This window comes from Octopus bimaculoides, chromosome 1, assembly GCF_001194135.2.
Source record: "Octopus bimaculoides isolate UCB-OBI-ISO-001 chromosome 1, ASM119413v2, whole genome shotgun sequence".
NCBI classification, from domain to species: domain Eukaryota; kingdom Metazoa; phylum Mollusca; class Cephalopoda; order Octopoda; family Octopodidae; genus Octopus; species Octopus bimaculoides.
Window position 1 is genome coordinate 15,914,682 of NC_068981.1, and position 14,115 is coordinate 15,928,796.

The 14,115-nt window shown below is 34.3% G+C and overlaps 1 protein-coding gene across 3 annotated transcripts in view; it reads right to left on the reverse strand.

Moving 5' to 3' along the window:
* LOC106876580 (glutamate receptor 2) overlaps nt 1–14,115 on the reverse strand; it is a 737,813-nt gene that overhangs the window by 116,245 nt on the left and 607,453 nt on the right. For all 3 annotated transcript variants that reach the window (XR_001410261.2, XM_014925186.2, XM_014925185.2), the window contains exon 17: nt 2,956–3,045. Coding sequence is in view for 2 of the 3 variants with exons in the window: in XM_014925186.2 (XP_014780672.1) it covers nt 2,956–3,045 (90 nt within the window). In the remaining variant the exon portion in view is untranslated. The remainder of the gene's footprint in view (nt 1–2,955; nt 3,046–14,115) is intronic.

The window sequence follows — 14,115 nt, forward strand, 5'->3', positions numbered from 1 at the left end:
TTGTTTTTGGGGCAAATATACCCAGATTGCATTGTTTTTTTGTATAATGTGATTTCAGGAAAATTTCGCAGTTATTAATATATGCTGTTGATCTTGGTGATGGTGACAGTAGTAGTAGTAGTAGTAGTAGTAGTAGTAGTAGTAGTAGTAGTAGTAGTAGTAGTAGTAGTAGTAGTAGTGGTGATGGTGGTGGCATAATCTTACTGACTTCATTTCACAAATGGCCTCATATAGCCTGCTTTTTCTGCTCTAGAGGATTTTCTAGAATTTATTTCTGGAAACCCCGAGCAGGATTTGGCTGCTATTTCTAGCAATTACGGTCATCACCTAGATGCTACTTTGTGGCTTCTTGATATTTTACTATTTTTTAATTTGTATGAAAGAAAAAAAATACTAAGTTAAGTAAAAGACTGACGATATTGATACTTAAAGCATCAGACTACGTGGTTTATTATGTTGTATATACATTGATAGGCGCAGGAGTGGCTGTGTGGTAAGTAGCTTGCCTACCAACCACATGGTTCCGGGTTCATTCTCACTGCGTGGCACCTTCGGCAAGTGTCTTCTACTATAGCCCCGGACCGACCAAAGCCTTGTGAGTGGATTTGGTAGACGGAAACTTAAAGAATGTATATATATATATATATGTGTGTGTGTGCGTGTGTGTATTTGTGTCTGCATTTGTCCGCCCAACATCGCTTGACATCCGATGGTGGAGTGTTTACGTCCCCATAACTTAGCGGTTCGGCAAAAGAACCGATAGAATAAGTACTAGGCTTACAAAGAATAATTCTTGGGGTCGATTTGCTCGACTAAAGGCGATGCTCCAGCATGGCCGCAGTCAAATGACTGAAACAAGTAAAAGAATTGATACTCGCAATTTTATATTCTTATAGAGTCTATTTTGCTTTCGAAATCTTCGGAGCCAATAATGAAATTCTTGATACATAAAATATCATCTGGTAACCTCCAGGGATTGGGCAAAAAACTACGTAGATCTATTCCGAAGTAAGTTGAGCATATTGGGGTTACAGAAAAGATGAATTGTCGGTAGAGATATTTAGATATTTTTAGTTTCCTTTCAATAACTTACGTGGACTGATCAATAAGTATCAGGACTGTTGCTATAGTGACGAATCCGAAGCAGGCAGAATGAAGCCGCTGGGCACAGACTGACCTTGAACTTTTCTGTGCATGCATACTAAGTTTTAACGTTCTACCTCACTTCCACTGTTCACAGCAGTGCTTGGAGGGAAGATGTGTATAGTGTGATCGTCGCATTGATCATGACGGGGAAAGCTGACCAGAGAATCTGCATCGAATTTTGCCAAAAGCTTAGTGATAACTGCTCGGAGGCCTACGCAAAGTTTTCAAAGATCTTTCATCGTACTCGACACAATCAAGGAGATCTTGTGCAACTGAAAACCGTGTGTCTTTTTGCTCAGCTGAAAGCAGTTTTTGTACAAACTTGGCGGACACGCGTCTCATACCCAAATCTTCAGTGACAATGAACTGAACTGAACCGTAACTAATTTGCACATCCTCTGAAAACTCACGGATGGTGATTCAACGATTTCCCCTCATAGCTGCACCCACATCTGCAATGTTTTTCTCAGTTCTGATGGTTGCAGGTCTCCCAGAACGTTCGTCAATATCGACATATTTTCGGCCATCTTGGAAATGTCTGAAACACTCGTACACTTATGTGCGGCTCATACACTTCTCTCCATACAATTTCTGCAACTTTGTGTATGACTCTGAGCATGAATCGCCATGACATCTTTCTATGTCATGGTCAATGCGACGATCACACACTACACACCTTCCTTCCAATCATTGCTGTAAACAGCGGAAGAAAGCTAGTACGTTAAATACTAGTGCGCCTCCACAGCAGAGTTGAAGGTCAAACATTGCCAATCGTCCCCACTCTGTGAGCTTTAGCTTCGTTACTATAGCAACAATCTGATACTTATTGATGAGACCACGTGCGTTGTGGGTTTTTGGTTATTGTTGTCCTTCAACCTATTACAAATAGCCTAATCTCAATTATATGCCTCAAGGTCTGTATGATTACAGTTGGGTGCCCTTCACGTATTCTAAACGTTTTGAAAAATACGTTTTTCAGTCCTTATTACCATAGTCTATAATCAAAAATTTTCCATCCACCATTGTCTCCTTTCTTTGTAAAATGTTAACTACCTTGCCAACTGCCCTGCTCTGGTTAAAATTTTGGATATTCCTTCAAGGAGTTAGGCTGGTGTTTCGAGGAAGTAATTTGAGATTTGGATAGGATCTAGTGATTGAATTTGCTTTCAACTTATTTCAGAATTGATGAAATCGTTATAGTCCTGCGATGGACTTCATTCATACATTCCATAAATTTCTTACACAAGGAAACTCTGTGATTACATTTATATCAATAAGTCTTTCATGTATTCGTGCGTTTAAATTAGTTATCTTTTAAGGCGAAGACAGATATGGCTATTATATTAATGGATATTAACCGCAAAGTAGTTCAAACTACTTGTCTCTTACTCTTATTTTTACAAACGTTCTCTTTTCTTTCTTTCTCTTTAAATCACAAACTGAAAGATACTACTTATTTCTCTTAGATTCCTTAATTATATCTAACATCAATTGGATGCTGTCCAATTACGTTCACCTAGTCTTCGCGAATTGGTTTCGCTCTATATTTCTTTCTCTTTCACCACTTTACCTGTCTGTGTCTCTGTATAACAAAATCTGTCTCTTCTCTCTTCCTCTCTTTCTCTCTCCCACACCCACTCTTTCTCTCTCTCCCTCTCTCTTTCTTCTTATCTTTCTTTGTCTCTATCTCTCGTTCTTTCACTCTTCGCCCCTTTCCGTCTCTCTCCAGCCTTGCAGCTATTTCTCATTCAATCTTACATTCGTCTTATATTTATTCTCTGTCTATAACATAGTCCAATTTGTACTTACACCTCCATTTTCAGGTTCTGCATATCCCCCGGTATATCGCATTGACGCTCTGCGAGCACGCTTTACATTTTTAGCTTTCTTCGCCATTTGCTGAAAATAGAGAAAAAAAGAAGATAAAAGTTTAAATACGTCTACGAGATTTGCAAACACTCCCACCTCTCTTTACTAAAATCGTGCCGTATGTTGTGTAACAATTGAGGAAACGTCCATTTCTGTACATACACATTTTATCCCTCACTGCAGGAAATACGCTCCTGTACAGAAAACTGAACCAAATACAATTTTGTAAATGAGTACCCAGCTGTACGGCGGCACCATTTTATCGGCAGCTACAACATTCGAAATGCTTGGTGAATGTTAAGAGTCAATCATACATTACCTGAGACAACATCAAAACTACTGGCCTACTTATCTGATGCCATATTGAATGAGTCTAACCTTTTTTTCTGTTTACTAGTTGGTACACAAATTGTTAGTGATAGTTTACAAGGCATTTCTTTTACGATAACAGAACAAGAGAAATTAATTTTTGCAACACAATAATGATATATACATTATGAAAGAGTTTATAACATTTATTTAATATATTTTTACTTTATAATTCTTCTGGAGAAAGTATTTATACCACTTGTTATTGATATTTCATAATCTGAACCAATAGTTTAAATATTAGGCAATATATTTCTTTATAAATTCTGGACAAACATTTGCACTCGGAAAATAACTTCCAATTTTTCTTTCATTTCCAAAGATTTAAAGAATTGTATTAGAAATTACAGGAATTCAAAAAGAAGTAGTTTAGATTCTCTTTCAAAGCTTTAATATCTCAAGCCCACGGTTCAATTTTCATCAAAATGTAATCTATTTTCTTATGGTCTCGCAATGACAGATATTTAAGGAAATTCCATTACATTCTTTCAAAAACTCCTACATGGATTTCATTTTACGAGTGGATATAGCAACAGCGGCATAAATTAAAACAAACTAATATCTTCACGTATTATGTATCGTTTTGATTTTTCCTTCGATTATTGTGAAGTTGTTTTGGCTATATTTGTGAGCGTTCTATTCACGTGCTATACAATAAGTGAAATCATCCGTCTCTGAACTATTAATGACGGGTAGACATAATAGAAATCATGCGCCAAGTTGGATGGTGCATCACGTAATCAAATGAGCATATGAGATTCGATATGTAGGTGCTTGCTTATCATTTGACAAACGAAAAGAGACAAGTGGATATGAGTAAGAGCAGGAAATAGCAACCATATGATTAAGATTTAAGTGAGACTGTAACAGCAAGTTCAGGGAGTGGAGTTTTAGACAGCTTAACATATGGAAATTGGTTTCATGTGAACGAGAGAGCTCAAAAGAAGGCAACCAATGCAAGAAAATAAAATAAGCATGAAAGCACCAACGAAGGAAGGAAGAAAAGAAAAGGATGAAAAGGAGAGTGAATAAATGAATGAACGAGTGAAGAAATGATAGTAACAAATAAAAAGAAAACGACTGAACGAGGAAAGGAAAGACAGAAAGTGGGAAGTGGAATTTAGAGAAAGGAAAGATTGAAAGAACGACAGAACTGAAAAAAAAAAGACTATGGCAGAAATGACCAGGAACAAAGAGAGGGTGACAGAGAAAGTAATAGTAATTAGTAAACAGATTTTCTTCATGTTAATATGAGATTTGATGAATTTAATAAACGTTGATGAGGTAACCTTGTAATTGTAGTAAGAGTGACCAATAAGAGAAAAGAATTATTAACGGGGAGATAACCAGTGCGTTAACGATAAGCGTTTACGATAAGCTTTTATATTCCTCTTTATCTATGAATATCTCCTGAATCGGTTATAAGTGTTTCTCTGTAACCCGATGAGATTGCAGAATTGTTACATCGTCGCTATAAATACCTTGCAGTATTTCTTGTGGCGTTTTAACATTTGTGTTCATATCCCTCCGAGTTCATATTTAAATTTCAATCCTCTAGGATCGATAAAATACAATACCATTCGAGTACTGGAATCGGTGGAATTAGCAACAGCCGCCCATTAAAATTTCAGGGCGTGTGCCTAAATCAGAGAGCATGAATACGTTTTACTCAAAAGCTATCACATGCTAATTTAATTAAACGACATGTTATTCTGTGCTTTGGTAACGACAAGTCTCAAAATCTCATGCGTTTTTTTCTAGGGATTCTTGCAGAATATAGGATGGCACATTGTGAAGGTTGACTATACGTGACTCAATTTCAAATTACTTCTGCTTCTTAGGCATCAGTTTGACTGTTGTGACAAGGGAACGATCAGTTACCACAGGAATAATTGTCGCTTATGTCCTCCAAAATCTCTGCAGGTCTTTGGCCTGGTACTACTATTTCTCAGTTTTTTCAGCTACTTTGCTATTTATTTTCTATCATATAGTACTGCAAAGTCCATCATCTTATCTTTTATTTTTATTTCCATCACCGATCATACTTAGTCTTCTTGCCTCAATAGCATGGTTTGCCTTAACGAGAGAAATCCCATAAAATCATACAATAATTATTCTTTATCATAGCCTCTGGGTCGTTTTCCAACTAATATCATGAAACTTTGATTCTGCACATTCGGCTAACCTTCAAAGTACACTTGTACCAACACAGGTTCTGCATTCGTTCTCTAAGTTTTATCAAACATTTTCTTTATTAACCTCACTCTCATGTCTTGTTCATGAGCGGCTGTAATTAGCGATTCAGTTTTCTTTTTATTTGTATTTATTTATTTGTTTTTCGTCTTTAGGTTTCTAGCTTCCAGCCATAAACAGCGCTCATTTTATTTCAACATTCTTGACTTACATTATATATTCTTCTTATTATTCATATTATTATTGTTAATAAAGAAATATTCATTATTATTATTATTATTATTATTATTATTATTATTATTATTATTATTATTATTATTATTATTATTATTATTATTTAAAACGATCTTACGTCGTCTTCAGGGAAAGTTAATTTAATTTTTCTGCTTCTGAGAGAGGATTATTTTTACTATTTTCAAGTGACTGTCTGCTATATACATAAAATTTCATTCTCTTTGACTAAAACGGTGTTCTCAACATAGAAACACTTCATTTTTATTGAAGTATTATATTAATAATGAACAGCTGGATCTCACAGAATGGGATCTGAGCTATCGTACATGTTTTAAGAACTTATGAATTACTTGAGTATGTACTTTATTCAAAAATGCGTATCAAGGAACTGTTCGAGTACGATATATTTGTGGACATTGTAGAAATTAGCTTATCCTGTGTTCTGATTGGTTCTTACATTCTTGAGGCGCAATCTACTTTTGCAATAGTTTGGTACAGGAGTGCTTCATTGAGGAAGATTCAATGCATTTTCATCGTACTTTTAGTAGAATTGATATAGAACGACGCTATAAATGAGAATGTCTTAGGCTCGAAAGTTCAAGTCTTGAGACGATACAGCACATAGGAACGATATCATATATCATAAAGATATGACCGTTGTAAAATTCCTCTTTTCTCATTTTCTCTATTCCGTTATGATAGCTTATAATAGCATTCATGAATTCATATATACTAATTTGGTTGACGAATATGTGTGCAATAAACACGTGATAGATTGTGTGTAATTCCATACATTATCAATAGTGATATTCTATACACCTGAAGTTTCACCGTTTATTGTATATTGACAAATGAAATAGAAATTTTTGTTCTCTATTATAATATGAAAATACCTTCATTCATTTCTTTAGTATTCAGCAGCTCCAAGGGAATTTGCAAATAATAAGTAAACAGTCATTAATTCAAGAAATGAATTATTTACGCACCTATTCCTAAATAAAAGCTATTAGAGTAGATAATTGTGATTCATGTATGGCTATTGTTCACATTTCTGCAATGTTTGAATATTGCTATTGCAATATCTCTTTACATAATGGTTGGAAAATTACTCAGGAAAATTACTTTGACCTTTCCAAATGACAAAATAAAGTGAATATATGTTACTAATTTATTGAATTATACGTCATTTAGCAGGTGGTTTTCATAAAGAGAATCGTTAGAAACCAATGTTATATTACATTCCCGAGAAGATAGCCCATTATCAAGAATACCGTCTATGCACTTTTAGTTCATTGCAAACAAATACAGAGAAATACCTGTAAAGCATACATTATAAACGTGGTTGTTAATGATTCAAGGAAATGTGTAAAAGATAGCATAAGTGATATATGGAATGATAATTACGAAAGACTTTACCCAAAGTATGATGATATACCAAAACCTACTAACAGAGCAAAGTGAATATGGAATACTTATTACTATATAGACACAAGGCCAGCAATTTTGACAAGAGGCGGTTAACTGATATCATGAACAATATCAATTGTTTGATAGTTAAAAGATAAAAAATAGTTCTTTCCAACATATAAAACCACTTTTATTATTATATCGGGCTTCGTACTTGTAAATGCCTGAGTGGTATTTCGTTTGTCTTTACAGAGCTGGCAGTATCGTTAGCACGCTGGACAAAATGCTTAGCGGAATTTCGTTCGTCTTTACGTTCCGAGTTCAAATTCTGTGGAAGTCGACTTTGTTTTTCATTTTTCATTTTCAGGGGTCATTTAAAACAAATACTTGATGAAAACTGGAGTTGATGTAATCGGCTTACTCCTTTTCTTAAAAACTTGCTCGCATTGTGCCGATCTTTGAAACAAGTGTGCTCAAAATTGCTTAGCGGCATATCGTACGTCTTTACGTACTGAGTTCAAATTCCGCCAAGGTTGACTCTAACTTTCGTCCTCTTGCGGGTCGATAAAATAAGTATCGGTTAAACACTAGATTAAATGTAATAGATTAGTTGCTTCCCGCAAATTTCAAGCCGTGCCTACAGTACAAAGGATTATCAGTAGTACTACTGTTGTTGCTGTTGTTATTATTATTATTATTATTATTATTATTATTATTATTATTATTATTATTATTGTTGTTGTTGTTGTTGTTGTTGTTGCTGTTTCTGTTGTTGTTGTTGTTGTTGTTATCATCATCAGTAGTAGTAGTAATAGTAGTAGTCGTAGTAGTGGTGGTGGTGGTGGTGGTGGTGGTACCGCTACTACTACTACTACTACTACTACTACTACTATTACTGCTATTGTCATTATTACTTTAGAAAACGAAACTATTCTATTCCTCAAATGTGCAAGAGAATCAGGTACAAGAAGTACTTGGGAAGACTATTCTCAAATTTTCCTGCAATTATTAGCTCAATCAATATAAATTATATGATTCATTGTTCTCTTACTGTTTTAAAGTATATCTCAATAATGGACGCTGCTATTTTGGAGATAAGTCAAAATATATTTCTGTGTAAGATTAACAATCTTATCGCTTGTCATTAATCTAATTGTCAAAATGACAATACGATAGTTGATTTTAATAATAATTGTGAATGATACTATTCACAACTTATTTCAGTTATTATTGGAAATTGTTACTTACACAATGACAGTAGTACATGTAGATCAAGATATGAGAAAAATATTACATTTCAAGTGTAAAATATTGCTAAATGTGTTACGGCCCTTATACTTTTCAGCGAAGTTCCTGAAATATACAATTAATGATGCATCCAAATAAAGGAAATTACCTGTCATTTGAGGACATATACATTGATAACGAATGTAGTAGGACATATCATAAAACTGACGATTGTTTATCGGGTTTAAAGATATGGTGTCTTAGAGAGACGGTTCATTTAATCTGAAAACAATTGTTATCGTGACTAAGTTTATATTTAAATCTTTAAATTCACAAAAATGCCTCGCCAATAATACACAGCATACGAATGTATATATCTATTAGTCTATCTTTCTGCATTTGTGTGTGTTGATTTATATGTCTCATAATAATGTGTCTTTTTTTTTTTTTTTTTTTTTTGATGTGGACGACATCAAAGCTGATTCCTTTCTATGAACTAGTAAAGGTCACGTAATGTTTGATTGATGAAACGCGATACATGATCTCGACTGACAGAAATATAATCCATGAATCACAAGAAATGCTTTGTGTAAAGAAGTTCAAGTACATTTATATAAATGTGTGTATGTCTATATGTCTGTGTATGTGTATGTTTGTGTGTGCGTACGTGTGTGTGAGTGCGTGTGTGTATATATATATGTGTGTGTGTATGTGTGTGTGTGTGCGTGGGTGTGTGTGTGTCTCTAGGAGTGTGTGTCTATGAGTGTGTGTCTAGAGGTGGTGATGATCGTGGGGTCATTAACTCCTGATGGAATCGTAGATGCGCTGACGTGATATACTACGTGTCATAGACATTTTAAACCTGGCGTATCCCCGCTTTCCACGTCGTATCTTTCTCTTTCTTCTCTCTCTCTCCCCCTCTCTCCCTCTCTCCCTATATATATATGAGCATGTGTATGGAGAGAGACACGCACACAGACAGAGAGAAAGAGACACAGAGACATATTGCTAGCAGGTGGAGCGATACCTATGTTTATGTTTACCATGACTGATTAGACGGCTATCAGCGGAAAAGAAAAAAACAGTAATTAAAATGTAAATATAGGTGTATCTTTATTCTTTTATTGTTTTAATCTTTTATTAGTTCACTTGTTTCAGTCGTTTGACTGCAGCCATACTCTAGCACCACCTTAAAAGGTTTCTTTTTTTTTTCAGTGGAAGAAATTGACCCCAGGGCTTATTCTTTGTAAGCCTAGTATTTCTTCTATCGGTTTTTATTTTTTGCCGAACCGCTAGGTTACGGGGATGTAAACACACCAACATCGGTTGTCAAGCGATGGTGTGGAGACAAACACAGATATTTATCCTACTCGAATTTTGATAACAAAAACAGTGTTGCATGATTTTTAAAGCTCTGTATTTAGTGTATTATTTTTAGTAAATGCACGCATGCGCACATGCACGCACACACCACACACATGCACAGCCACACACCACACACATGCACAGCCACACATTTAATAACTGTATATGTGTATATGTATAAACACATATATAATTATGTGTATATATGTATATGTAGAGACACATATATAATTTTGTGTATATACGTATAAACACATATAGTTTTGTGTAAATTATGTTATCGAGCTTATGTGTAAATGTATGCGTCTGTACGAGCGCGTGGAAAATAAACACGGACGTACACACACATTGTTTAATTTTTTTTTCTTTCGATGTATTGTATAAAAGTTTTACTTAAAACATTACATAAATAGTAACGTAATTTCATGACTTCGCACGTATGGAATTTAAGACATTTGTAATATTACCATCATGCCAGAAATGAAATCAAAAACGTGAGCTTGAGGCAGTCGTATTTTTGCACGTATCGTTCGCAAAGATTGATAAGCAAACGAAAACAAGAATAAGAATTTCTTTTTCAAATTTTCATTTCATATATAAAAAAGATATTCAAAGAAGGAAATTTTCAAAAGGTAAACAAGGTCGCTTTTATAACTGATGATTGGAAAAAAGTAAATCTGACAAGTGGAATTCAGAGGCTTTCAGTTATTTTGTATTAAAGAATATTCCACATTTATATCGGGTCCTGTACTTTAAATGAATCAACAGAGATTTCTTTCTTACTTCAATATGTATGTTGTTATGCACCTATGTGAGACTCTTTCAAGGTTAATAACACAATGTGCGGCGTTAAGTTTGATATAAAAATTAGCTTTTGACACAAATACTGCATCCGTCGCCAATTGATTTTACTTATGCCTACTAGCTATTTGCGACATCAGAGTCTGAAAAGATTCTGTTATTATATATATCATAACAGTGAGAAATGACTGGCAAGCTGTGACCGGACACGTTCCACTAATCATTTCCATTAGAGTGAAATCATCTTATATGGGAATTCAGGCCTCAATGACAGACGATTACCATCTTCTACGATGTATGTGCTTTCATTCACGAAACGCCTATATGAGAGGATTTCTGAAGGTTGATAAGACAGAATTCGGTGTTCTAAAATGGCATCCATGTTACATAGGATATGTGGATTTTCTTCTGGTAGCAATACTGACCCCCTCAGTAATAATATATCATTTTATTATTTTATATTTTTTAGCCCAATAGCTTTAGCCATGCTGGAGCATCGCCAGTACATGTGTATGTGCGTATACCTGTATATGCGTATCTTTTCTATGTTTTAATTGTTAAAAATCTTCCACAGAGCGGGGAGCCAGTTCCCAACAAAGATACAAGTTTCCATCTTTGGGATGTAGTTAACACAGACCAATTCACATTTAGAACTTGAGAAAAGTGTTGCAAATTTTTAATGTGCCACTCACAGATTGCATTTGTAAAGTCGGTCGCTATCTCTTTCTGAAAATCCCAGTTTATCCAGATACTCATTTAAGCATTTACTAACAAAACCTAGTGTTCCAATTATTATTGGTATGGATATGAATTCATGGTATGTATATAGAAGCTCGAGGTTTCGAAGCAGATGTCCATAGATAACTTCTTTTTCTTTGAATTTCAAAGAGATATTCGCAATTGTGCATGCATGTATGTATGTATGTATGTAAGCTTCGTCTGCAATCCTTGCAGTCGTGTATGATTGTCAAGAGCAGAGCTCATTAGCCCCCAATGGAGCCGCAAATGCAAAATATAAGTTAGTGCTAGAGCGCACAATGTTCATGAAGGTCGGCTATGGTCTTCCTCGGTTACGAGTGGACGGACATCATCATGTATGTATGTATGTATGTATGTATGTATAATTCTACGACTTCAAATTGAGTTAAAGTTCAAAGATGCAGTTTAGTACGCCAACATATACACATATATTTACAGACGCATGGATGCGAGTATAATCATTCATGATATACAGACCTAGCTAAACTTATATATCTATGCATGTTCTTATATAAATTATATACACGTAGACCTATGTTTTTTTTATACTAATTTATTTTTTCTACTTCTTTTCTTCTTTCTCTTCCTCTCAGGCATGTTTACTTTTTCCTTGTTGCTATTATTCTCTTTATCTTTCTCCGCTTTATTTTCACACACCAAATATTTAATTAAACTCTTCGACCGAAAACAGCTGATAACTTCATTGTAATTAATGTTTTGTCAAAAAAATAAATAGGATGCACGGATAAAACCTGAAAATACTTATAAACTTCATTGGCTGAACAAGGCGATAACTTGATAGTTGAACACACGGTGATCTCAAAACAAACAAAAACAAAATAAGGAACGATGAACTGTGTTTTACGAAACGTATAATTATAGTTATATAAATAGATACATGTAATATAGGTGCATGCTTGTGAGTGTGTATTTGTGTATTTCTCTTTACGTAGCTATTGAGTAGATATACCTCTACATAATCATGTATGTACCAAAAGTTACGCATTCCACATTCATTTGCGCCCACATATATAAATATCTAAATTGGTTGACAGGCAGGGAAACAGAAAGAAAGAATGACAGACAGATAGATAGATAGATAGATAGATAGATAGATAGATAGATAGATAGATAGATAGATAGATAGACACACAGACAGACAGGCAATAGATAGATAGATAGATACATACATACATACATAGATGTTTTTATTCATTTATATGCACGCACAAATTGGTTCTTATTTTTGTTATTCTTTAGGAATTTAGAAAAAGGAGCAGCTCTATTGCCTCAGGCAGTGACTGTTTTTCTTTTTTTTCTTTTAATATAACATGTCTACTTTTGGTTGATAAATGAGTGTGCATGCATAGCTGCATTATCTGAACGAATGAATAGCGTTTAATTAATTGTTATCCGCTGAAGTTAGAATGCTGCTTCCAAGAAGTGATATGAATTTACGTGATGCTAAACATCTTCAACAAAACCCCTCTCCTTTTTTCATAAAATCATTTATGAAGTATTAAATAACTGGTGTCCTCCAAATATAATATTGCTGTGTTATACTGGCAACATTACCAAATTGTCACTGTTATACACATATCATTACGAACAAATATCTCATTGAACGATAACAGTATCAATATTGATTTCTTCAATAAAAAATTCCTTCAATTTGGAAGAATGAATGTAGACAGCTTGTTAAAAATTGATGCTGAAAGCAAGTTCTGGTATCTCACTAAAACCATTATCTATATCGTTTATTCGTTTCAGATGTTTTTCTCTCTTTCTCAAACTGACCTATAATGTCTCATGAAAGAAAGAAAAGTATACATTCTATAATTTTCTAAATAATATATTTCTCTTCTCATTAACTCAAATGTTTATTCAACGGAAGAAGAAAAAAACGAAACAACTATTTGTTATAGTCATTACATTTTAAATTACAAATGTTTAAACGTCCGAGTTGAGTTGCTTTTATAACGATTATAATTTTCCAGGCTATTAACCTCATATCTAAATGTATATTTACCAGTTTTGCATCGCCTTTACTTTTCGGTCTCCCATCGGTATTACCTGATGTAAAACATTAAATAATGCCAAAGTACGCTGATAAGAAATAGATTCAAAAGCCAGTGGACAGTAAAACGTAAATTCTGAAGGTGTATATTGTGGTGTAAGAAATTTTGACAGAAAGTGATAATTATTAGAAAGTCGCATTTGCCAGTGTGAAGAAAGAAACGTACGCACATTTAGAATTGTTTTATGATTAAAAGTATTTCAAATTTCCCTTGTATTTATCTTAACGTATACGGGCGCCAGTGTACAGCCGAAAGTAAATGGCATTCGTCGCTTATTGTAGTAGCTAGAATTCTTTATTAGCTGGTGATTAAGCCCTACATCAGTTCAAGTTTCGATGACATACACTGTAATATACCAAATGTATTCTGCCAACTTAAATAATAACAAATTATAATGAGTATAGTGGAAAGGAGTATATTAGGAAGGGAATCTATTGGTAATTACAATTTACGTGGCCAAACTGACAATGAAACTATGGTAGAAAATTCTGTGCATTGTTTTACGTGGTAGAAAGAATTACTTGCGATGCAAGTGGTCCATATCAGCAGCTAATGTAGACTGCATTGGGATGAGCCTTGTATCTTTGTTTTAAACCGGATCCCTACTCTGTGTATATATAACAGACACATACAAACATATATACACACACACACACACACACATATA